Source organism: Bos taurus, chromosome 1 (genome assembly GCF_002263795.3).
Source record: "Bos taurus isolate L1 Dominette 01449 registration number 42190680 breed Hereford chromosome 1, ARS-UCD2.0, whole genome shotgun sequence".
In the NCBI taxonomy this organism is placed as follows: domain Eukaryota; kingdom Metazoa; phylum Chordata; class Mammalia; order Artiodactyla; family Bovidae; genus Bos; species Bos taurus.
This window is the reverse complement of record NC_037328.1, coordinates 70,236,365-70,261,866: the sequence shown is the minus strand read 5'-3', so window position 1 is coordinate 70,261,866 and position 25,502 is coordinate 70,236,365. Positions and strand designations below refer to the sequence as shown.

Genomic DNA, 25,502 nt, shown 5'->3' with positions numbered 1-25,502 from the left:
TAAGTTGTGGTTATGTTCTACTTGAGATGCTGCTAGAAATTCAGTGGTGTTAACCAGGTAAGCAGGTTTAGATGTATAAACTTAGAGTAAAGGGGAGAGAATTAAGGCTTAAACAACTGGATTATTTGTTGTTATTGTTCAGTCGCTAAGTTGTGTCCATCTCTTTGTGACCCTATAGCCTGTAGCACACCAGGCTCCTCTGTCCTCCACTGTCTCCTGGAGTTTGCTCAAGTTCATGTCCATTGAGTTGGTGATGCTATCTAATCATCTCATCCTCTGCTGCCCCCTTCTCCTGTTGCCTTCAGTCTTTCCCAGGTCTTTTCCAATGAGTCAGCTCTCACTTCAGGTGGCCAAAGTATCAGAGCTTCGGCTTCAGCATCTGTCCTTTCAGTGAATATTCAGTTTATTTCTTTTAAGATGGATTGGTTTGATCTTCTTGCAGTCCAAGAGACTCTCAAGAGTGTTCTCCAGCATCACAGTTCGAAAGCATCAGTTCTTCAGCACTCAGTCTTCTTTATGGTCCAACTCTCACATCTATACATGACTACCAGAAAAACCATAACTTTGGCTATACGGACCTTTGTTGGCAAAGTGATGTCTCTGCTTGTATACTGTCTAGGCTTGTCATAGCTTTCCTTCCAACAAGCAAGCATCTTTTGCTTGCTAATTTCATGGCACAGTTACCGTCTGTAGTGATTTTGGAGCCCAAGAAAATAAAATCTGTTACAGCTTCTACTTTTCCCCTTTCTATTTGTAATGAAATGATGGGACTGGTTGCCATGATCTTCGTTTTTTAAATGTTGAGTTTCAAGCCAGCTTTTTTACTCTTCTCTTGCATGCTCGTCAAGAAGCTCTTTAGCTTCTCTTCACTTTCTGCCATTAGAGTGGTATCATCTGCATGTCTGAGACTGTTGATATTTCTCCTGGCAGTCTTGATTCTAGTTTGTGATTCATCCAGCCCAGCATTTTGTGTGATGTACTTTGTGTATAAGTTAAGTAAGCAGGCTGACAATATATAGCTTTTCCCAATTTTGAACCAGTCCATTGTTCTGTGTCCAGTTCTAACTGTTGCTTCTTGACCTGCATACACGTTTCTCAGGAGACAGGTAAGATGGTCTGGTACTCCCATTTCTTTTAAGAATTTCCAAAAAAAAAAAAAGAATTTCCCACAATTTGTTTTGATCCACACAGTCAAAGGCTTTAGTATAGTCAGTGAAGCAGAAGTAAATGTTTTTCTGGAATTCCCTTGCTTTCTCTGATCCAGAAGATGTTGGCAATTTGATCTCTGGTTCCTCTGCCTCTTCAAAACCCAGCTTGTACATCTGGAAGTTCTCAGTTCACATACTGCTGAAGCCTGTCTTAAAGCATTTTGAGTATAACCTTGGTAGCGTGTGAAATGAGCACAGTGGTATGGTAGTAGAGACAAGCAGGAATGGTTATGGAAATAGGAGAAAGAACGTCATGTCCCAGAGGCTAAGTGAAGAGACATTCTCAAGACGTGGGGGGAGAGAGAAGCAAATCTCACATACTGCTAATAGGTTCAGGAAGGTGAGGGCTGACAATAACTATTGGATTTGGACATGTAAATCCCCCAAATTGAAGAGAGCAGTTTCAATGAACTTGTGAGGACAGATCCAGATTGGAGTGGGTTCAAAATAAAATGGGATGAGATGAAGTGCAAACAGTGAATTCAACCAACTTTTGGTGTAAAAAAGAGGGTGAAGAAATGAGGATATAAAGATGTATATTAAAAAGTTTTGCTTAAAAAGCATTATTAAAAATGTTCAAATCAAGGTACATACACCCACTTGAGATGGTTTTATATGATCCTTTCTGGTATAGTTTATCTATAGATGGCCAATAAAAGCTACAAGAAATGTTAACAGTGAAGTTGGTAATTTGGGACAAACTTGCATTTAATGCCAGTTATTCTAGTACATGGTCCTGGAGTCACTCATCTCTCATTCTTTATTGGTTATATCCCAGTTAAAAATCTTATCCTACCAATACATTCCTCTCTTTTCTTGCAAGACTTGTGACTGAGTATGCTCTGGTTAGGTGTGGTAGGATAAAGGTTGGCGAGGATTAATAGAAAGTTAAGGAAGTTTTAAATCTCTACCTTTAACATTATTTTAAATCTTGTATAGGAAGTTATTAAGTAGTTTATTTGGTAGGCATTAAGTAATTTATTCTGTTCCTTTTAAAAATTACAAACAATTTATTCTGTCAAAGTTTTTTTAATGCCTAGAAATTAAAAAAAATTTTTTGTAAATACTTCAAAGATTTGGAACCAATATAAGACAAAAATGTAGCATGAAAGAACAATAGACTAGCTTAAGTTTTTGTTTTCTTATATATTATATTTTTAAACTTTAGGAAATATAAGAAATAAATACCAAAATATAAGAATTAACACTGATAAAACTGAAAAGCAAGTTTTACTGTTTTTTTTTAAGCATCAAATCAGGTTTCATATTTTTCTTAAAGATAAAAATGAACAAAAGCTTCAGTTTTGTTACTAAAATTGCTCTTCAATTAAAAATGGGAGTAGATGTGCTCTACACGTAAAGTTATAGGTTCTGTAGTATTGCAGAACTGTGTTGATAAAGTGGCTTTGTGTATAAACCATCTCCATGTACATGTATCTTGTTTCAGTCCTAGTAATAAAGAAGATGTAGTTCTGTGAGCTGTAAAGAAACAATACTGTTTGAAAAGTGATCTCAAATAACTATCATCAGCACTGGCTGACATAGACAGTTGTCCACTATGTGTAGCTTGATCGGTGATATCATCATGTGAAATATGAGTTGGAGGCATCAGGTGTTCCTGTAGCTTAATTTAATGACTTGGGCTCAAGTTTATAAAATGCAGTTGGTCTTTCAATGTTGACCAGACAGTTTGCCTGCTGATTAATAGAAAACTACATTAACAGTAAAATTCCACTTATCTTTTATTTATCTGTCTTACCAAAGAGTTTTTTCTTTTCTATTTTTCTTTTTTGGATCAGAGTTCCAGCTGAGCCATCTTCTCTCTTATCAGTATCACCAAGTCACAATCAGGTAAAAAGAAAATTTTCCAGTTTGAGTTTCTTTTTAAATTAAGATGATTTTCTTCTTTTATAATACTTAAATTGCAGTTAATTCCCAAACATCTCTGAATTTTATTACCTGTCTCTTCAGTCTACAATTAACATAATATGTGCCCCTGAAACGAGTAGCAGTATTTTAGAGAGAAAATACCAGAGAGAAAATAAGAATTTATACTACATATCAGAACACAGTGCAGAAATGGGAAAAAATTAGCAATAAGCACATCTGAAGAAATGCTCAGTGAATGCAAAGTAAAAATGGCTTGGGTCAGCAGTAGTTTCCCAAAATTTATAAAGAATATTAGTAAGTTGATCTTTATTCCTGCGTGCATATGCAAAATGATCCTCTTGTTCCATTTTTCACAGACAGACCTGGAACTTCATCGGAGAAGAGAACAATTAGTAGAACGTACTCGGAGAGAGGCACAACTTGCTGCCCTACAGTATGAGGAGGAGAAAATAAGGACCAAGCAGATTCAGAGAGATGCTGTCCTGGACTTTGTCAAGGTGAGTTCTTTGGGTTCATTGAATGGTACTCCTAAAGTTTCTTAGAATTAAGTGCATATTTGTTTCATTGAGACTGTCAGGTTTTATTGTCTTCGTGGGGGAAAAAAATTGATAATCATAAGAATTTGTGAGTAAATAGTATAACTGTCTCCTGTTTGTGATTAGATTAACTGTCCTCAAAGGTAGATAGGCTTGAGGATAGTCTCTTACTCTTATTAACTAGCTGTCTGTCATTAGACGTATCACTTTACTGTCCAGCTGCTGTTTCCTAAACCTCTAGTGCATCATAAAAGTGAAAATGTTGTGTAAACTGTAAAGTGCCATGAAGATTTAAACTATCGTTACCTGAACCTATCACTCACTTTCTTACCTCAAAAATTTGCAAGGCTCACGGGCTTAATACTTTAGTCATCTTAGATTCTTTCCTTTCTGTTTCTCCCCAGCTACTCAGTTAATAATCCTTATTAATACTTCTGTTTTAAACAGACTCTGTAGTTGTCTCTAAATCTGGTTCACTTTTTTGGCCTGTGTTACTTACATCTTTTTGTTCTGCAATTACCTTAGTTTTTTTTTTTCTTTTTAAAATAATTATTTATATTTTCGCATGTTTAATATATGTCTCTCCCAGGAATTCCCTGGTGGTCCAGTGGTTAGGACTCTACGCTCTCACTGCCACAGGCCCTTGTTGGATTCCTGGTCAGGGAACTAAAATCCCACAAGCCTAGTGGCATGGCCCATATATATGTATCTGTCTCTCTTATTTATCTGTAAATTCCATGAAGAAAGGGACATGTTCTTTCTATCGTGTTTATTCACTGATGTTTCTCTAGGTCTAACCAAGCCTTCAGAAGCCTTAGCCAACAGTAAAGTTCATTCTCTGAGATCTGCTCTTACTGAAGTGGATCAGTGATGAAAGTAGCCAAATCTGAGCATCAGAAGACCACCCAGTGTATCTGATGCATGATCTCTGTAGTTCTGAGAAGCAAAAGAATAATTTAAAATAAGGGGTATGAAGGGGTGGGTGCGTGCGTGTGTGTGTGTGTGTGTGTGTGTGTGTGTGTGTGTGTAGGTGACTGGATAAATAAGGGGCTTATTGGTGGGTAAGTGAGAGTTGGTTGTGGGTGTGCTTGTATGAAAGGCTGATCAATTCTGAGCAATGATGAAAAGATTTTACTGCAGAACTTTATATAACTATGAAGGTTTCTACACTTGATCTGAGCTCAGAATTAAAAAAAAAAAAAAAAACAGTAAAGTTCAGTAAATACTTTTTAAATGATTGAACAGATGAATCACTCACCCTCTAATTGCTTTCTCTTGTTTCATAACTCTAGCCAAAGTGTATCTTCTTTAACTACCATACACATGATAAATTCTTATATTTTTTTCAAATGTATAAAGCCTGCAATGATGATATTTGATGCCCAGAGAGGATAAGAGTTTTCCTAAGGTTAAATACTCAGCTAGTAAGTGGCAGAGCAAAGATTCTAATCAAGATAGACTGAATAGAAAATGGAAATGAAGCGGATGGAAAAGTTTCTTTAAAAAAAAAAAATTTGATGGTAACTAGACTTACCATGGTGATCACTTTGATTTAGAAATATGAAATCATTATATTGTGTACCAGGAACTAATATAGTGTTGTTGATCAGTTATACTTCAAAAACAGACAAGCTCATAGAAAAAGAGGTCAGAATTGTGATTACCAGAGGCATGGCATGGGGGAAGGGGAATTTGATGAAGGTATCCAAAAGGTACAAACTTCCAATCATAAGGTAAATAAGAATTAGAGATGTAATGTATTAATACAGCATATATGTTAAATGTGAAAGTTGTTAAGAAAGTAAATCCTAAGAGTTCATCATTTCATCTTTTTTTTTTTCTTTTATTTTGAATCTGTATGAGATGGTAGATATCACTAAATTTATTATGGTAATCATTTCATGACTTCTGTAAGTCAGATCATAGTGCTCTCTGCCTTAAACTGATACAGTGCCATGTGTGAATTATGTGCTTAGTTGCTCAAGTTGTCTGACTCTTTGCGACCCCATGGACTGTAGCACACCAACCTCCTCTGTCCTTGGGCATTCTCCAGGCAAGAATACTGGAGTGGGTTGCCATGCCCTCCTCCAGGGGATCTTCCCAACCCAGTGATCGAACCCGGGTCTCCCACATTGCAGGCAGATTCTTACATCTCAATAAAACTGGAAAGAAAAAAGAAGGAGGGACAGGCTGGCTCAAATCCCTGGTCTATGACCAGAATGCTGTACTGACTCTCAGTTAATGATAATGGCTAACACATATTATGTCCTAAGTGTTCTATCCATTTTACATAAAATAACTCATTTAGCTTGCCATATGTAGAAGTCATATAACTAGTAAGAGATAATTACATTGTAGATAGCCTTGATTAAAGGTCAAATTGGAGTTTGATCTTAAACAGTTAGGCAGACAAGAGCAATTTTAGTTCTTAAGCAGGAGAAAAACATTAGAGGGAAGGTACTTCTGAAAAACTAATCTCATGTAAGAATATATTAAAAGATGAGGAAAGCAAGAAAATGAAATAGAGAGTAATTGCAGTAATTAGATGAAGGCATAAAACTAGACAATCTCTAAGTTTCCTAAGGAAAAGCCGTGTTGTCCAATGGTAAGGTCCTAGTATCAGAAATACCTAAATTTGAATCTAGCTCTGCTACTAGGTATATGCTTGACTTTTGGAAAGTTACTGAGCCGTTCTATGCCTTTATTTTCCTTATTTGTGTAATATTTAACAGTTAAATATCAACTACTTCAGAATAACTGTGGCTGCACCTAGTACTTTTGTTAGTATGGTATGTGCTACACCCCTTGCTACCACAAAGGGTTTTATAAAATAACAGTAAGAGTTTTTAGAAGAAGCATCATTATGTCCTATACATAGATGTGTAGTGAATGTTGAAAAATTATTGACAATGAATGGGGAACAAAAGGTTCCAAAGCAAGATTTTGAGGCTAAAAGAATGGTTTTGATGGGAATTAGCTTTGTGGAAAGAAGGTCAGATTTAGAGTCAGAAGACATTGGTATGAATCTGAGTTCTGCTGCTTACTTTGTGACCTTGCACAGACCGTACAAACTCTCTATCCTCAATTTTTTCATCTTTACAGAATATGATTATGGTGTTTATCTCACAGAATAAGAAGAATCACTTGAGATACTGTGTATAGGAACACATTGTAAAACACTCAGTGCAGATATTGTGAGATTATTAATTGATGTAATAACAGAAGTTAGCAAGTTAAATGAAAGAGCCAGTTATTACGGGAAATGGAAGGGTTTTTTTGGTTATGTTGAACGTAAGATGACAGTGGGGTTTCCAGGTAGAGAGTTTCCACAGACATTTGAAAATACAAGCCTGAAATTTGGCTGATGGGAGAGAGCTAAAGCTGTTAGCATTGGAGTAATATTTGAAGCCATTAGAGAAAGAATGATTTCATTGAGAAAATTTAGTGAGAAATCACTACTCTGTGAATATGTTTTTATCCGTGTACATATTTAAAAAAGCGTTGTTTTTAAATGTTCTGTTTATAGATGCTTTTATACACAGAAAAGTACTATATATCAGCTTACTGCTTTTCCGCATTTAAAATATAAGCTACTTAAGGAAAGGGTGGCATCTTGTAACCAATTAGTTTAGAAAAGTGTCATACATAAGAGATACAGAAATTAATGTGAGTGGTTATTTAATGAACAGAATTTTTCATTTCCAGTGTTCCAAATTCTAACCAACTTCCCTTTCTTGTGGGGTATATAGCAAAAAGCATCGCAAAGTCCACAAAAACAACACACCCCCTTAGTTGGTGAGGTAAGTTTATATAATCACCTTTCTTTGAAATTTTTTATTACTGCAATGAAAATGAAATAGTTTGCATGTGATTATCATATGTTTTTAGTGATCAAATTATTGGCATTTTCTTTTTTCTCTTCACAAAAATCTACTTACTAGGGAGAAAAAGACATGGGCCAGGAAGTTTATTACAATCTATAGATCAGGATTTTTTTTTTAATTTATACACATCCATCTGGAGGTTATTTATTACCCTCCTTGCTTCCCCGGCAGAGATATCATCTCCCTCATCCATTTTCAAAGCTATTGTGTAATGAGAGATGGTCCTGAGATCTGTATCTAACACAGGTGATTGGTGTCAGTATTAAACCAAAAGCTCTACATAGTATTTCCACTTCAGAGCTCATTTCCTAAGTGTGTATGTTATTGGTTATACTTTGTACACATTAATTTTATCATAAGTTGTGCATTTTCATTACAAATTGACATGTAAGATTAATTGCTTATTAACCTTTTTAAAAATCTGTGCACCTGTTTTGATCTGTTAAACTGATGCTTACTAAATGAGTATTTTTCTTGTAGTTGGCTTTTTAATTAGCTGTTTTCCTTTGTCTTTGCCTTTTTATTTTTTGAGTTTATGATCACTTCCTTAAGAATGCATTAACATGTTTTTTCATGTGAATGATGACTTTGTTTTTTGTAAAATAAGTTATTTGAAAACCTAACACATGGGGCTTTATAAGCATCAGTTTTCAGCACAGTGTTGTCGTAGCACAAGTGTTTCTAGATTGGTAAAATAATTGGAAATGTTTTAAATTATCCATTATAAAGTTTTTAAAATCTTAGACATATAATAACTATTTTTGTTCATTTATTTGAGAACTTGGGCATTGGTGTAACACCTGAAAGATTCACTCAAGCATCTTCAGTTGTCTTTTCTTCTCATGGTAATAACTATACAAACTTTTGACAGTCAGAATTTGATAAGTTAATATACTCTTCCTTTTTAAACCCAAATATTTCCTTCTTAATGATCCTTCTGGAATAATTCATTATATGAAACTAAAGCTCTTAGGAAAATGACATGTACACTTTAAAATTTCCAATTGTACCCTTGTTTTGTCTTGAAAGGTAATGAAGAGACGCTTGGAATAGGAGGCATGACTCTTGGGTTTATTATTTTTAATTTATCACTAGCTCACTAAATAAGCAGAAATTCTTTATATTATTGCTACATCTGTACTTCAGCTTTCTCTTCTTAGAACAGAGAATAATTTCCTCCTCACTTTAGATTAGGCAATAAAATCATATTTGAAATTGTTTAAGTTCTTTAGAAGAAAATCATTACTCACAACTTACTAGCTGTTATGACGCATGAAGTCTGAATGACTGTGAATGTGGTCCTGTATGTTGGCATCTTTACAAGTATATGTTAATATGTCTCTCTGCATGTGTATTTGTGAAATTCGTCGTGTGTGTGCATAGCTTGGTTTTGACACTGCTTCATTTTTCTCCACCTCTCCAGTGTCCCTTCCCATCCAGAAGGTCTCAACACACTGATGATAGTGCCTTGTTAGTGGTAAGAACCTTGCACAAAATGGAGTTTTACATTGCTGTAAGATTGGAGAATAGCTATTGTACTTTTCTTTCTGAATTGATCTAAATACCATAAAACATGATGAGCAGCATTACTGAATGCTTTACAAATAGTTAGAATGTCTCCCTACATTACTTTTCATGATTTACCCAGTATTCCAAGTATTCTGCAGATGTGATTCAAATACCTTTGTTAGTGTTCTCAAAAGTAAAACATCTGCATTGAGAACCATATTGGCTTCGTATGTGTGTTGGAGGAGAGGGCATAATATATTAGTTTTTAAAATGTAATTTCTAATTACAGATGTACGTTGTTAATCATTAATTTGTTTTGTGAGTCACCTGTATGATTAATGGTTCCCTTATTACTTCATGATGCTAATTATACAACTGTGTATTTGACACCCTATTTTATTATCTATTTTAAGCTACTGAAAATCCCAAACTTTAAAAAAAATACTTCCATCTCAAGATTATCCCTCCATACTCATTTTATGTTTTAAACTAAGGGAAACATTAACTTGGAATGCTATCTACTGATCTTTGTTAACATTAGTTTGCTTTTCCTTTTAAATTTTATTTGATTTTATTGAACACATTAGAAGATGCCGTAAAACACATTGGTTTACTTATTGTCTGTTTCATTAGCTGAAAATGAGTATAACACAAGAATTTTATTGAGAGCCTTATTTTTATCAGCTTTGCAAGAGGATTCTAACCATTTACACAATTGGTTTTCCCATCATGTTTTATGTTACTTTTTTCACTGTAGTATTGAAAAGCAGCAGTTCAAAAGCCTATTGTCTGTAGCAATTCCTGTCTTAGGAGCTGGTAACTGCTGCCTCTGTGCATGCTACTGCATGAACTACATACATCAGCATGAGATTTCTGTTACATAAACTTTCACTGTCAAAATCTCTGTGTTCTGCAATCATCATTTCCTTTATGATGGATAAAGCACATTTTAACTGGGCAGTCTTATAAAGAAATAAGCTTCTGGAGTTTTAGTTGAAGTTAATTGGCTTGAGAAGCAAATAATAAATTAATGTAGAAAAATACTGAGAGCCTGTGATGATCCAGACGCTGTACCAGCATTATTTCATTCATCCTCACAGCAGCCTAAAGAGCTAAGGGTAAACTTAACACCATTTTACAAATGATTACTGAGGCACAGAGTGTTTTGTCCAGATGTGATTTCTCCAAGATCACATAGCTAATAAGTACAAGGCTGGTTCAGATCTAGATCCAGGTGACTTAAAACCTGCATGAACACCGTGCTATGTTGCCTCCTGTACTATAATTGAAAACACTTTAGGGAACTGAATATGAGATTTAATAACACATACAGTAAGTGCTGAATGCCCAAACATTTTTATCAAGGAAAAAGTGGAATTTGGAAAAACAGCCACAAAATCCCCCCTTAGCGTGAAATTTGAAATTTCAGCCATTTTCAAACACGTACACTACTATTTTACTTAATAGTATTCATGTCTGGCGTAAATTAGATGGCCTTTAAAAGCAAGAACCATGTCTCAGATATTTTTGCATGCCAAATAGTGTCCAACATGTACACAAAGAGCCTTTTTTTAAATCATACCTCTCCTCTGGTCTTATCAAAACTACTCTTAAATGACGTAAGAGCTTAAGTATCATCTTCACACGGTAGAATAAAGTCCATATACTTCTTAACACGGTCTGCAAACCCTTTAGAATAAGTTGCAAACTTCTTAACATGGCCTTTAAGTTCCTGTGCACTCTGGCTATTATCTGTCTCTCATCTCTGGTCTCATGCTATGTCAGCATTTTTTTCTGCTCTACAGATATGAGAAACCCTTTTCCACCTCAGGATCTTTGCAAATGCTGTTCCCTCTGCATGCAATGTTGTTCATTCCCTGCATATACCCGTTGGTTGACTCCTACTGATCTATCTGGTATCAACTTAAATGTCACATGCTTAAAATGGCTTTTCTGCAACACTGCTTACCCCAAATCAGTTCTCCACTGTTACTTGTCTTCATAGTACTTTTAGGTGGGAGTTTATTGCTTTTTATATCCCTCCCCCAACGATAGACTGTTAGATTATAAATTTCATGGGCATGGGGATATTCTCTGTTGCATTTACCTATGTATACTCAATCCCTATCATAATTCCTGGGATACATTATTTATAATTACTAATAAGTAATTCCTGAATAATTTGGAAGTTTTATGTATTCTTTACATGTAATAATTGCTCATTTGTTAAGGTGGTCAAGTGGTTAGGATTAGGAGTTTTCACTGCAGTGGCCCAGGTTTAGTCCAGGGAACTGAGATCCTGCAAGTTGCATGGAATGGCTAAAATAAATTAAATCACAGTCAGGAAAAAAAGAAAAAGTTGTCAAAAAAAAATAGTTTCGTGATGAGAAGGTCTGATGATACAGCAAGTAAATGTTGAATTTGATTTAAAGACCTTGAAATATGGGATTTGATATAAGTATTAGAAATGTTTAATATCTGTTACACTAACATTCCTTTTCGGTTGCCCTTCAGGCTTTGTTGCTTTTGTATATGTTACATCTATGTCTAGCCCATTTCTAGATACTAGCAAGTATCTAGACTCATTTCACTTCCTCTTCTCTTCATTCCTTTTTTCCTTCTTTGCCAACTTAGTGCTAGATACTAGCAAAGATTTTGACTCATTTCACTTCCTCTTCTCTCCATTCATTTTTTTCCTCCTTTGCCAACATAGTTCCATTTAGCCTTTTTATACTTGAGATTGGGCTTCCCTGGTAAGCTCACATGATAAAAAAACCTGCCTGCAATGTGGGAGACCTGCGTTTGATCCCTGGCATTCAGTTCTTGGGTTGGGAAGCTCCCCTGAAGGAGAACATGGCAAACCACTCCAGTAGTCTTGCCTGGAGAATCCCAATGGACAGAGGAGGCTAATGGGCTACAGTCTGTGGGGTCTCAGAGTCAGACATGACTACGACTAGGCACACAGCACATACTTGAGATTGACAGTAATTCAAGTCCATTTTATTATAAAGAAGCCCAGGAAATCTAAACAAGTACAAGCATATAAAATGTAAGACTGCTGTCACAGTCTGTTCTTGGTACATTTCTTTCTTCACTTTTTTCTGCCTGAAGATAGATAATCTTACTGTGAGTATTACATGTTTTTTTTTTTTGCACACATGAAAAAAACATTGCTATCTATCAATTCATTAAAATTATAGTTGTATTTATTTTATTGACCATCTTACCTTTTTCTAAATACCACTTGTGTTCCTGTTCATTTATCCCATGATTCAGGTATTTGTGATCATAGTTTAATTTTTTTAATTATTTAACTTATAAAGACTTTAATATCTTTAAGCCTTTGGCATTTTTAACAGGTAAAATCCCACCCAAGCACCCTTTGTGATAGTCTTGTCTTCTCTGATTTCCATTCCCCACCAGTAAAAAAAAATTGTCATGTTTTGAACAGCTTTTATCTATAAAATTCTGTATAATAGATTATAACAGTATCTCTAATATATTTAACTAGTTGTATGTATTCATAGATTGGTGAAAGGATAAAAGATTCAAACAAAAGGAAAATTGTATGTTTTAGAGGTCATTTGGACTTTCACGGAAGCAGAAATGAAATGCTGGTTCATCCTTAAGGTGTGATGCAAAACCCTTACATCCTGGCATTTCACTCCAGAGCCATTAAACTGAATTATAATAAGTCTAATTTGGATTAATATTGAAAAAATATTGCCCTTATTCATGCCAGTTCTGGTCAGTTAAAATGAACTCTTTGACTGGATTTGTTTCCCTTGTTATAGGAATAGCACAGGAGTCATTTGTTTCTAAGGCTGTTTTGCTATTAAAAAAAAAATTACGTTCTATTTTATTTCTATATTAAATCTTATCTTTCACTTCTTGATTAATGTGGTATGGGGTATTGAAATAGTTGAATTAAAGGTGGAGAAACTGTGTTAAATTACAGGCCTTTTCTCCCAGGTATTCTCTTTCTGCCCTGTCAGTGTCTTAGTGAACCATTTGAAAGTTTGTCAGTGACCTTTCCTTTTCTGCTTTTACTGAGAAGATCTGCCTGCCTGCCTGCCTGTCTGTCTGACATTTTCTAACATAAATGCTGCCTTCTGTTTCTTCTCATTTTCTTTTGCAATTTAGTCGCTGTCAGGTGTGAATCAAGTGGGTTATGCTGCTCCCCTGCCTCCTGCTTCTGCCTTCAGGCCTCTTCAGGTATCCGTATATCTCGTTATTGTAATTTACCAGGAATTTTTGCAAGTTTTATTATGCCAGAAACATAGAGCCTTCATTCATTCTTTATATTGAGATTTTGCTTGAAATATTCTAATTTTATTATCAAAGAATTTTTTGATCATGAGTTTACTTTGTAACTTTGTTACTATTTTACTTTGATCATGAGTTTTTATTTGAATTAACTCTGTTGGCTAAGTGCATGCGAAATAACTTGAGTCCCAGTCTCCCAAACTGGGAGACTGTCCGCTGCCAAAACCCTTTTATAGCAGGAGTCAGTAAGCTGTGGTCCCTAGGCCACCTGTTTCTGTTTTATTGACACACAGCCACTCCCATGTGTCTATGGCTGCTTTTGTGCTTAACTAGGAAGTTACAGTGGAGATCATATGGCCTGTAAGTCTAAATTAAAAACCTGTGGTGTTTTATTTTTTGAAGGCTTCCCTCTAAGGATGATAATTCCATGCTTATTATCATTTGATACATAAATGATTAATAATCCTCATTGTCAACCAGGTCCTCTCCTTGTCTAACTTATATATGTCCTCCTGTGATTTACACCTCACCTGTTTCTTCTTTTCTTTTCAGAGTGGAGATTTTCTAGTTATTTAGTAGTTCTTATGTAGGGAGAATCTTTATAATTGAAAATTATTTTGATGCCTCCCTTGTCTTATCTGTAAGTTAAGCTTTGGCCCTTTTATGTACCTTTCCTAACCTGTTTGTCCTTATGGACTTTCACAAGTTCTCTGCCCTCCATTTTGGCTCCATGGTCCCCCTCATTAGAGCCCATGTGGTGCTGAGCATGAAACCAGGGTTATTCTCATCTTTACCTGAGTGTTAGGTTGGGGTTTCCCTTTTCAGTTGTTCATTTTACTCAGTACCCACTGTAATTCTCAAATGTTTTAATTATACTCCTAAATGATAATAATTTCTAAGTATTGTATCTTGTTTTCCTGCTTAATTTTTATTTGTGAACATTTAAAATTTTCTAGCTTACCAGAAGGCAGTGGCACCCCACTCTAGTACTCTTGCCTGGAAAATCCCATGGACGAAGGAGCCTGGTGGGCTGCAGTCCATGGGGTCGCTAAAAGTCGGACACGACTGAGCGACTTCACTTTCACTTTTCACTTTCATGCATTGGAGAAGGAAATGGCAACCCACTCCAGTGTTCTTGCCTGGAGAATCCCAGGGACGGGGGAGCCTGGTGGGCTGCCATCTTTGGGGTCGCACAGAGTTGGACACGACTGAAGCGACTTAGCAGCAGCAGCAGCAGTTTACCAGAATACTTTCAGAATCTAGAGTCATGTCCTTCCAGATGCTAACTCCAGCTTACATCTGTAAACCTGATAAACCTTCTTTCTGGTTCTTATTGAAGCTACTCATACCTGAATGACTCCTGAAAAAACTTTCTAATTCTCTTCTATATTAACCTTTTGCTAGCCTTTCTCAGTATGTTCCTTATTTGAACAACACAGAAAATTATCTGAGGGACTGTTTTCAAAATTCTTTCAAGGAAGGTATATAAGAGAAAAGTTAATTTGTTACAGTCAGGGTATCAGCATGGTTTGAGCTAATTATTTTATATACTGGAATGCAAATCAGTTAGACTTACAGTTTCAATAAAAATATATTTTAAAAAGTCCCCATTTTATAAGTCCCCTCTAATCTGGCTTTGTTTTCCATTACACCCAACTGCATTTTATCTTTTGGTACTTCTGGAGGTGAGAATATTGGCTGCCATTCAGTGGAATGTGTTTCAGCTCTTCCTTACCTAGTTCAGTTCAGTTGCTCAGTCGTGTTGCACTCTTTGCAACCCCATGGACTGTAGCACACCAGGCCTCCCTGTCCATCACCAACTCCTGGAGTTTACTCAAACTCATGTCCATTGAGTCGGTAATGCCATCCAACCATCTCATCCTCTGTCGTCCCCTTCTCCTCCCACCTTCAGTCTTTCCCAGCATCAGGGTCTTCTCAAATGAGTCAGTTCTTCGCATCAAATGGCCAAAGTATTGGAGTTTCAGCTTTAACATCAGTCCTTCCACTGAATATTCAGGACTTATTTCCTTTAGGATGGACTGGTTGGGTCTTCTTGCTGTGTAAGGGACTCTCAAGAGTCTTCTCCAACACCACAGTTCAAAAGCATCAATTCTTCGGCACTCAGCTTTCTTTATGGTCCTACTCTCACATCCATACATGACTACTGGAAAAAACATAGCTTTGACTAGACGGACCTTTGTTGGCAAAGTAATGTCTCTGCTTTTTAATATGCTGTCCAGGTTGGTCATAACTTTTCTTCCTAGGAGCAAGCGTCTTTTAATTTCATGACTGCAGTCACCATCTGCAGTGATTTTGGAGCCCCAAAAATAAAGTTTGTCACTGTTTCCAGTGTTTCCCCCTCTGTTTGCCATGAAGTGATGGGACCAGATGCCATGATCCTTATCTAGTAGAGTTGCCTGTTAACTTTATCATTTTATTTCCTAAATGTGTTAAAAGTTTCTAATGTATCTCACAGTAATAGGTCTTTTAAATGTTTTTTTCCCCTCTGTATCTGGAATAATCTCTACTTCTTATGTTTTTCAATGTGTACCATTGGTTCTTCAACAGGTCTTTGTTTAGCTAACTAGCTTTCTCCTTCCTATTTCATATTCTTTGAAGATAAGGATAGTCTTTTGTTCCCTTATAAAGATATCCAGCTTTTGCCTCGCTTGCCTGTTCATTCCCTTTACTAGTGCCTGTTGCTTTTACTTTAAACTTGTTATTTAAATTCCCATTTCTTCTCCGCATCCTAAATTTTGTTTACTGGCATCTTTATACTTGATGAACATATTGTCTTTTTCACTAATGAAGATGTGATACAGTTCTTCACTCAAGAATGCAGCTTACTTTTTAAGTCTTAATTCTTGGCCTGAGAGTATAAAATCAAGGAATCATTACCTCAGAATTGTCTTTCAGGTCAGTCCAGTAATTTTCTCAACAGCATGGCTTCTGTTTATTATTTATTTATAGCAGTTAAAATTTCCTTTCATCATTAATTTCACCTACCCAACTACAATTTGAGATAAAAGATTTCTGAAAATACTGAAACCCAAAAGGGAGAAAAAAGCATGGGAGTGTGTATATGCGTATGGGAGTGTGTACATGTGTATGTTGTGTTTTAAAGTCGTTCTGTTCAAAAATGTCTCAGTTATCATAAATTATTGAGTATAATTCATTAATCATTTAATATAACTTGATATCAAGTCCTAAAAAACGTTAATTCTAGCTTTTGTTGATTTTACTTCTCTGCCATGTCTTTAATATCTTTAACCCAGCTAACCAATACTTCTTTTTTAATTAGCTTAACTTCAGTCCCTTTTTTTAGGTATACCTTATACCAGTTGAGCTACTTCTCTCTCCTTTATAGTTCCTTTGGTCAATAAATTAAAAAGATTTTGGATTCAAATACTAGTCTCAAAATACAGATATCATCTTGCACCATCTTATTTCCTAGATGAAATGAAGAAATCTTCATTACTCTTTCTTAAAACATTATTTGAGGAGTAGAGGAGAAATACTTTAGAAAGTATCCCAGAAAAACACTATTGTAAAATAAAATTCTATTCTCTCCTATACATTTCCCAATAAAATTTTCTGCCTTAGGATGATTTAATTTTTCACAGTCTTAGGAAAGACCTGTTTGTTACATAATAGGACTATCTTTAGAGAATGTGTTACTTAAATCTTATATTCTCTAGAACCAAGTAAAAGATTTGGCATTAAAAAATACTCAAAATTAATTTATTATACCAAATTCTCATTTCTGAATTTTATTTTGAATAGAGTTGCATGGTTTTTTTTTATAATCCCTAAGTTACCACAAATGTGGAAAGTACCTCTTCTTGAATAATAAGTATTGATGTATTTATTTCTCCACAGAATGATGACAGATCTAATGCTGTATCAAATTCACCTACAACAGAAACAGGTAATAGACACAAAAGTACAATTAACCACATCCTTATTATAATTCTTTACCAGAGTTTTCCTGATAAATTCCTTCTTAAATGGCAGTGGCTTCCTTTTCTGAGAAATCAGGCACAAATATGGGAACTCTGCACATTTTTCATTTTTTAATTCAATTGGTTGTTCAGCTACTCAGCCTTTTGATACAAAAAAATGAGTATTTGCTAGCAGGGCTATAGGTTGGCACAAGACTATTTAATATATTAACATTCATTCTGTCTTTATTGATAACACCAAGAATAACATGACAGTTAAAAATACATACATGAAACTTGGCTGGTGGTCCAGTAGTTAAGAATCACCTTTCAATGCAGGGAGTGTAGGTTTGATCCCTGGTTGGAGAACTAAGGTCCCACATGTCGTGGAGCAGCTAAGCCCACACACCACAACTAGAGTGAAAGATTCAAATAAACAGGGAATTCCCTGGTGGCCTAGTGGTTAGGATTCCAGGCTTTCACTGCCATGGTCTGGGTTCAGTCCCTGGTTGGGGAACTGAGATTCCACAAGCCATGTGGTGTGGCCTAAAAAATAAAAATACATACAAACAGCCCTCCTGTTTTCAGGGTTACTTTTCTGTACCAGATTTTTCTATTAATAAAATTATTATTTTATATCATTGCAACATTTAACATTTCTTTTTCATTTATCATTTATTGAACTTTTGTCACGTCTATTATTATATTTAATTTTTTTCCATCTCCTTTAATTTTATTTTGCTTTTCCATGCTGATTCAGCTCATCATTCCCCTGCATATTCTTTTCCTGCTGCTATCCAGAGAAACCAGCCCCAGCGCCCTGAAAGCTTCCTTTTCCGAGGAGCTGTCAGGACAGAAACAAATAAAGGTAGGTGGTAGTGACTAAAAGAGGGATAGGGGTGGAGGTGGTTATACAATGACATTAACTGTTAACATGCTTTTAAATTTCTCCCCTGGGAATTCCTTGGCAATCCAATGGTTAGGATTCGGTGCTCTTACTGCCAGGGCCCGGGTTCAATCCATGGTCAGGGAACTAAGATCCTGCACCCTGTGTGGTGTGGCCAAACAAAAACAAAACACAATAATAAACTTCTACCCTATGGTGTCACTGAGACAAAGTTTTAAGCTCTGCATTTGTCTGTGATCTCACTGACATTAAAGGAAAAGAATCTTAATCTTGCTCAAATTCATTTTGTTCAGAAAGTTTCTTAGTATCACCTAAAAGCAGGTTATAGTGTTTGAACAAAAAAAAATACTCTTTTAGGGTTTCAGGGAATGAATGTCTCTCCTCCCTATAACGTCCTCTTAGATTTTTCCATTGGTAAAAGCTGTCTATATTGTTAAAGAAATGAATCAGTAATTTAAAAACAGATCTACATAGTCTCATGGTTTTTAGTTAATATGGCAAATCTCTGCTTATCCCCAAAGAAGTTACCTAAACATGGAAACAAGACATTTCACTCCCAAAATTACTGTTAATGTAACTGATAGGTATAGTGAGATTTAAACTCAAACCAGAGGTGTGCTGCTGGTGGGACTGTAAATTAGCATAGAAAACTGTTTACATTATCTGCTTATGCTGAATACTTGTTGAGTTGGTCAGGTAGTTCACTTGGTTTTAGATAAAAATAAAATAAATTTTTCATTTTCATGAAGAACTTTATTGAACAAACTTTTGGCCAATCCGATGTATCCTATGAATAGCAACTTTGCTTTCTGAAACATGTAATATCTATACCAAAAGATGTGTACAAAAATATTCATAGCAGTGTTATTCATAATAGCCCCAAACTGAATGTCCATCAACAACAATACAATGGATACATAATTATGGTATGTTTGTACAATAGGATACCAAATAGGCAATGAAAATGAACAAGGTAATACATACAACAATGTGAATAAATCTTATAATGTTGATCAAAAAGATGCCAAACCCAAAAGCATACACACGTATAATATGGTTTTATTTATAGAAAGTTCAAAAATGGACAAAACTAATCTGTGGCATTAGAAGCCAGGAAGTTTACATAGTTAGAACCCATGGTGTTAGAAATAACTCTTGGGTACCAACGGGCAGAGAACAGGAGAGAGTCTCCTGGGTGTTGGTAATTTTCCATTTATTGATTTGCTTGTGTCTACTTTGTGATGATAATTTATTGAGAGCTCTTTGCTTATGATTTGTGTAATTTTGGGGGGTGTGATATTCAATAAAAACACTTTTAAATGGATGTGATCAAACACAAAATAGTTGAGCCCAATGGATAATGGATATTTGGTAGTTTTTCATACTATTCTCCCTATTATTGTGCATATTTTTAAATTTCCATTATAAAATCCTTCTTTTAAAAAGGCAATACAGAAGTAGAAAGTGCTGTACTTTCAAGGAAACTGATCGGGCGGATCTGAGTATTTTTGCAACGCTAGCAGTCGCTTTTCTGTCTCACATATCAATATTTTTTAGGTCATGCTTCACCCCTCCTTTCATCTTCTGTACCAACCACTGATTTGAAAGATCCGGTAACAAGACAGAATTCAAGACAGAGAGAAGAAGAGCTAGAATTAATAGATCAACTACGGAAAGTATATACATTGCCTTTGAGTTAAACTTTCTTAAGTGATATTGCTATAACCCATGATCCTGGCATCACTTTTTCATTTGACTTACACATTTTTAATAGAATCAACAACTGTCCATTGTGTGATGAGTTTTTTCAGCTATTTACTAGGAAAATGAGATGGGTTACTCCATAAAGCTCAACCCCTGGCCCTACTTATTTAAAATTTTTTTCTGCTTCAATGTAGAGAAATCTTGTTAGAGTTAATAAAAATTAATGTATATGTGCACATATATATACCACACTTACATCATATGTAGTGTTTATTTTAAAATTGTATCTAGTTTTTTGTTTTTTAATCAGAAAATTGTAAATGAATTCTGTTGTGGAACTTGGCAGCACTGTCACCTGACTGCCATACATATATACATACATTGACCGTACACATACATATGTATATGTGTGTATATAATATTGGATCTCCTTAAATTATTGTCTTAGGATAGAAAGATAAAATAAGAGATTGTGGTACTTAAGTTATTTGCTTTTTATCTTGATTTTTAGCATATTGAGTACCGGTTGAAGGTATCTCTGCCTTGTGATCTTGGAGCAGCTCTAACCGATGGTGTCGTTCTTTGCCATTTAGCCAATCACGTGCGGCCTCGATCTGTCCCAAGCATTCACGTTCCCTCACCAGCTGTAGTAAGTTTAATGCTTAAAAAAAGTTGGCTCTTCACCAGACATTTGTTAAGAGGCAGGCATTATGCGAGTGCTAAGGATACAAATATGAATAGAGTCTAGCCCCTGCCTTCTGGGTCTTCTGCTAGAGAAAAAACAGGCCTGTAAACAGTAACTTACATCTGTGTGCTATTATAAAAGAGTTGGGTCAGACGTGTGCTATGGGAATACAAAAAAGGGACCACTTCAGTGCTGCCTGGAAAGTTCAGGAAAGCCTTGCCAGCAGAGGAAGAGGTAAAATTTGAACTAATTCTTTAAGTATGAGTAGAAATTTGCCAGCATTACAGAGAGGGAGAACGTCATCCTGGACATAGTATTCCGAGATTAAAAAGCTAAGGAAGATCATGGCATATTAAAGGAATAACACCTTACCCCTAAATATTTCTGAGAATGTCCTAGGTCACTTTGCTCTTACCCATAGCTTGAAGCCAGGGATTGTAGGATGTGGGCGCTAGACCCTGTTGGTGGCAGTGGGATATGATTCATTCAGAGCTCCCTGTGGGATCAGCCCGAAACTGAGAAGAGACAGCTGTGAGCCCTTAGCAGCCAGCAGGGAGTCGGGGTAGGAAAGGAGGATTGATGCACTGGCTGAGTAGAGACATTGGATGAGACACCAGTAGCATTCACAGGTGATATTTGCATATCCCCCGTTGTTCCAAGAATATCTTTTCATGGCTGTTCTGCCTCCTGTCCCCTCACCAATACACAGACACACAGCAGGATATAATCAAAGTTTCCACATTGCATTGATTATTATTTGATGCTGTGACATCTCTTTTGATGAGTCTGAATGGATACTGTGCATTTGTAACAAGCTTAGCAGTGTCTAACCTTTTCAGAATCTCATTTTCTGGCCATGCTTCCTGATACAAATCCTTTAGTCTTAATGCAGTTGTATCCAGGCCTCTGGATTGCCACTCAGGACGTTCATCTTGCTGCCTCTCCAGATGCAAATCGTTTAAGCCTCCCAAGGACCTTTTATTCTAATTATAAAAGCTGCTTTGTTACCAAGGTCCCAGGAGACTGATATGGCCCTTTTCCCTCTAGCACATCCAAAAATAGAGTCATGCATTTGCTTCTAAGGAAAATAGGTGGCCAATTTTTATTTAGTGACCTCAGAAAACAGGCTTTTGGCTTTGTGTAGAAAAGACAAAGAGGAGTAACAGTACTGCCAAGTCAACTATGCTTCCAAGACTTGAAAGACTTGGTTTGGGTCCTGAGGTGGTGATTAAGAGAATAGGAATTGGCATGCTATTTGGCCATGCCAGAAAGGGAAGGGCTTATTCATACTTTGCATTCTTCCCAGTTTCTGTCAACTGAGTTAAGAAACATAATATTTTTTAATAATAAAAAAGAAGTCTGTCATTCTTCATATATTCCAGGGAAATACTTAGGAAGTAGCAAGGAGCTCATGTGGAAAGTGAAATTTGAGAGTACAGGTGACTGAGGATCTTTATCTTGATCACTCAAACAGAGTACCTTTCATTTAAGCATGTAAAATACATATAGGAAAAATAAAACTATTTTATAAATGTTAAACCACTTAGAGAAATTAAACACATGGACCTTGTTTATCAAAGAAACAGGGATATAACATTAAGTTTTGTTGTTGTTCAGTCCCTGAGTCATGTCCAACTCTTTGCGACCTGATGGACTGCAGCACGCCAAACTTCCCAGTCCTTCACCATCTCCCAGAGCTTGTTCAAACTCATGTCCATTGAGTCAGTGATGCCATCCATCCATCTTGTCTTCTGTCATCCCCTTCTCCTCCTGCCTTCAATCTTTCCCAGCATCAGGGTCTTTTCTAATGAGTCTGCTCTTCACATCAGTTGGCCAAAGTATTGGAGCTTCAGCTTCAGCATCAGTCCTTCCAGTGAATATTCAGGATTGATTTCCTTCAGGATTGACTATTTGATCTCTTTGCAGTCCAAAGGACTCTCAAGAGTCTTCTCCAACACCACAATCGAAAAGCATCAATTCTTTGGCACGCAGCCTTTTTTATGATCCAATTCTCACATCATACATGACTACTGGAAAAACCACAGCTTTGGTGAGATGGACCTTTGTAGGCAAAGTAATGTCTCTGCTTTTTAATATGCTGTCCAGGTTGGTCATAGCTTTTCTTCCAAGGAGCAAGCATCTTTTAGTTTCATGGCTGCAGTCACCATCTGCAGTGATTTTGGAGCTGAAGAAAAAGTCTGTCACTGTTTCCACTGTTTCCCCATTTATTTGCCATGATCTTCATTTTTTGAATGTTGAGTTTTAAGCCAGCTTTTTCACTGTCCTCTTTCACCTTCATCAGGAGGCTGTTTAGTTCCTCTTTGCTTTATGCCATAAGGGTGGTGTCATCTGCATTATCTGAGGTTATTGATATTTTTCCCAGCAATCTTGATTCCAGCTTGTACTTCATCCTGGCATTTCACATGATGTACTCCGCATATAAGTTAAATAAACAGGGTGACAATATACAGCTTTACTCCTTTCTCAATTTTGAACCAGTCTGTTGTTCCATGTCCAGTTTTAACTGTTGCTTCTTGACCTGCATACAGGTTTCGCAGGAGGCAAGGAAGGTGGTCTGGTATTTCCATATCTTGAAGAATTTTCCAGTTTGTTGTGATCCACACAGTCAAAGGCTTTAGTGCAGTCAATGAAGCAGAAGTAGATGTTTTTCCAGAATTCTTTTGCTTTTTCTATGATCCAACAGACATTGGCAAATTGATCTCTGGTTCGTCTTCCTTTTCTAAATCCAGCTTGTACATCTGGAAGTTCTTGGTTCATGTACTGTGAAGCCTGGCTTGGAGAATTTTGAGCATTACTTGGCTAACATGTGAAATGAGTGCAGTTGTGCGGTAGTTTGAACATTCTTTGGCATTGCCCTTCTTTGGGATTGGAATGAAAACTGACCTTTTCCAGTCCTGTAGCCACTGCTGAGTTTTCCAAATTTGCTGGCATGAGTGCAGCACTTTAATAGCATCATCTTTGAGGATCTGAAATAGCTCAACTGGAATTCCATCACGTCCACTAGCTTTGTTCATAGTGATGCTTCCTAAGGTCCAGTTGGCTTTGGACTCCAGAATGTCTGGCTCTAGGTGAGATGTTGGCTTCCATGCCTGATGCTTAAACCAGCAGATGAATTTGAACAGCTGAGTTTGTTAACCACTTTGGGAAATGGGATCATATTTCTTTCTCACAAGATAACCCACTTGGCAAAAAAAATTTATCACTTTAGGTCATGCAGTGCAGCTATGTTCTAGTCATCAGAGATATTTTCAGAAAAACAAGTTTAGTAGTGATTTTCCTATGGGAAATTTTCACCTTTTGGAAAATGGTTCTTTAATCCAATCTTTTAAAATTCAAATATTTAAATTTAATCATTGAATAGCGACGTGATACATCTGTAGTATATTTATGGGCAAAGGCTGTTGATTTTATTATTATTATTTTCTTTAAAAAGACTGAAAGAAAATGAACCAAAGTGCTAACTGTGATTATACTTGATTGACTGACCTGTAGGTAATTGATTTTGCTATTCCTCCACATTTTCTTTGGTGTATATTTTAAAGTGGAAAAAAATCGGACAGCCATCCTCCTAAAATTTCTCTGTTTAGTACTTGCTTTATAAAAATCAAAGCCCAGTGTCTATAAAGTAGGGAGTGGCATACTATGAGCCATAGGCCAGTACCTATTTTTGTAAATAAAGTTTTATTAGGACAGTCACTCACTTGTTTATATATTGCCTATGGTTGCTTTCAGTCTCTTAGCAGATTTGAATGGTTGCAACAGATCATATCGCCCTGAGGCCTAACATGTTTATTATCTGATCTTTAAGAAAAAGTTTGCTAACCCTCCAATCTAGAACATTGAATTTATGAAGCCACTGGCAGGAGTGTTTTTAGTTAGCAAATTTTTTTAAACTTTGCTGATAATACTGTTTTCTTTGTTTTGCAGCCTAAATTAACAATGGCAAAATGTAGACGAAATGTGGAGAATTTCCTAGAAGCTTGCAGAAAAATCGGTGTACCTCAGGTAATAAATCTTATTTCTTATGTTTACATAAGAAATAAATAAATTTGGGTATTACATTCCTAAAATCTTTTAGAAATGCCAGTATTTAATATCTTATAGGATAGTACTGTGCTAAGCTGATAATTACTAACATGATTGTATTACTACAGTCAGTCATTATGCTTTTGATCAGTTTTCCTTAATTATTTCCAAGAACCCAGCAAAGAAATAATATACATATTAATTAACTTCAATGTTATAGTAAGTAATTAGTGCCAAGTAATCAAAAATAGTTATTTTGAAATTTTCTAAATATCCCCACTTGCTCATTGACTTGTAGACAACTTCATACACAGTAAAGGCTATGCTTCAGAATATGTGCTTCTTAGACTAAGAATGCTTCAGTTGGCTTCAGTTTTTTAACACTTGCTTTAATACTTTTAAAAAATGTTTATTTTGAAATAACTTTAGACTTTGAGAAATGTTGCAAAAATGGCACAGATAGATGACAATATACAGTTCACCTGTATATTCAACTATATACAGGTTCCTGGACTGTTAACATAAGCATAAACATAGTATGTCATCCAAAGTAATAAACACCTAGACAGCGTTGTTGACTAAGCTACAGATTTTACCAGCTTTTCCTACTAAAGCTCTTTGGAATTGAATATACAGGAGGCCATTTTTAGGCACTGGTCCTGCTCTTGAGGGTTTTTTTGCCTCCAGATTCCTCAGTTATAGCTTTATTGCCCTTTAATGGTACAAATAGTTAAACTTTTACCCTTTAAAAAACAATTAAGTGTGGTATTCTTAAAAAATATTATATATAATGACATATATAGATAAATTTAAAGAAATAAAAACTGGTACCATTTGATACTTTCTTCATTCATCACAACCATTACAGTTCTTGTCACCATATTTTGTCCAGTATTCAAAGAGAAAAACATGACTCTTTTCTATC

At 35.9% G+C, this 25,502-nt stretch overlaps 1 protein-coding gene and 2 non-coding genes across 14 annotated transcripts in view; all 3 read left to right on the top strand.

Annotated features, from left to right (window-relative positions):
* Nucleotides 1–25,502, top strand: part of LRCH3 (leucine rich repeats and calponin homology domain containing 3) — a 107,848-nt gene that overhangs the window by 73,640 nt on the left and 8,706 nt on the right. For 2 of the 12 annotated variants that reach the window (XM_002684799.7, XM_005201442.5), the window contains exons 11-20: nucleotides 3,008–3,059; nucleotides 3,455–3,595; nucleotides 7,384–7,434; nucleotides 8,942–8,995; nucleotides 13,171–13,242; nucleotides 17,173–17,221; nucleotides 17,995–18,102; nucleotides 19,699–19,817; nucleotides 20,357–20,494; nucleotides 24,479–24,556. In XM_002684799.7, the coding sequence (XP_002684845.1) occupies nucleotides 3,008–3,059; nucleotides 3,455–3,595; nucleotides 7,384–7,434; nucleotides 8,942–8,995; nucleotides 13,171–13,242; nucleotides 17,173–17,221; nucleotides 17,995–18,102; nucleotides 19,699–19,817; nucleotides 20,357–20,494; nucleotides 24,479–24,556 (862 nt within the window). The remainder of the gene's footprint in view (nucleotides 1–3,007; nucleotides 3,060–3,454; nucleotides 3,596–7,383; nucleotides 7,435–8,941; nucleotides 8,996–13,170; nucleotides 13,243–17,172; nucleotides 17,222–17,994; nucleotides 18,103–19,698; nucleotides 19,818–20,356; nucleotides 20,495–24,478; nucleotides 24,557–25,502) is intronic. The other 10 variants (XM_024994802.2, XM_005201443.5, XM_024994809.2 and 7 more) reach the window with 5 other exon arrangements.
* Nucleotides 4,497–4,576, top strand: LOC112448324 (small nucleolar RNA U2-19). Its single transcript, XR_003036691.1, has one exon. It is a non-coding gene; the product is annotated as a small nucleolar RNA U2-19 (small nucleolar RNA).
* Nucleotides 4,747–4,818, top strand: LOC112448322 (small nucleolar RNA U2-30). Its single transcript, XR_003036689.1, has one exon. It is a non-coding gene; the product is annotated as a small nucleolar RNA U2-30 (small nucleolar RNA).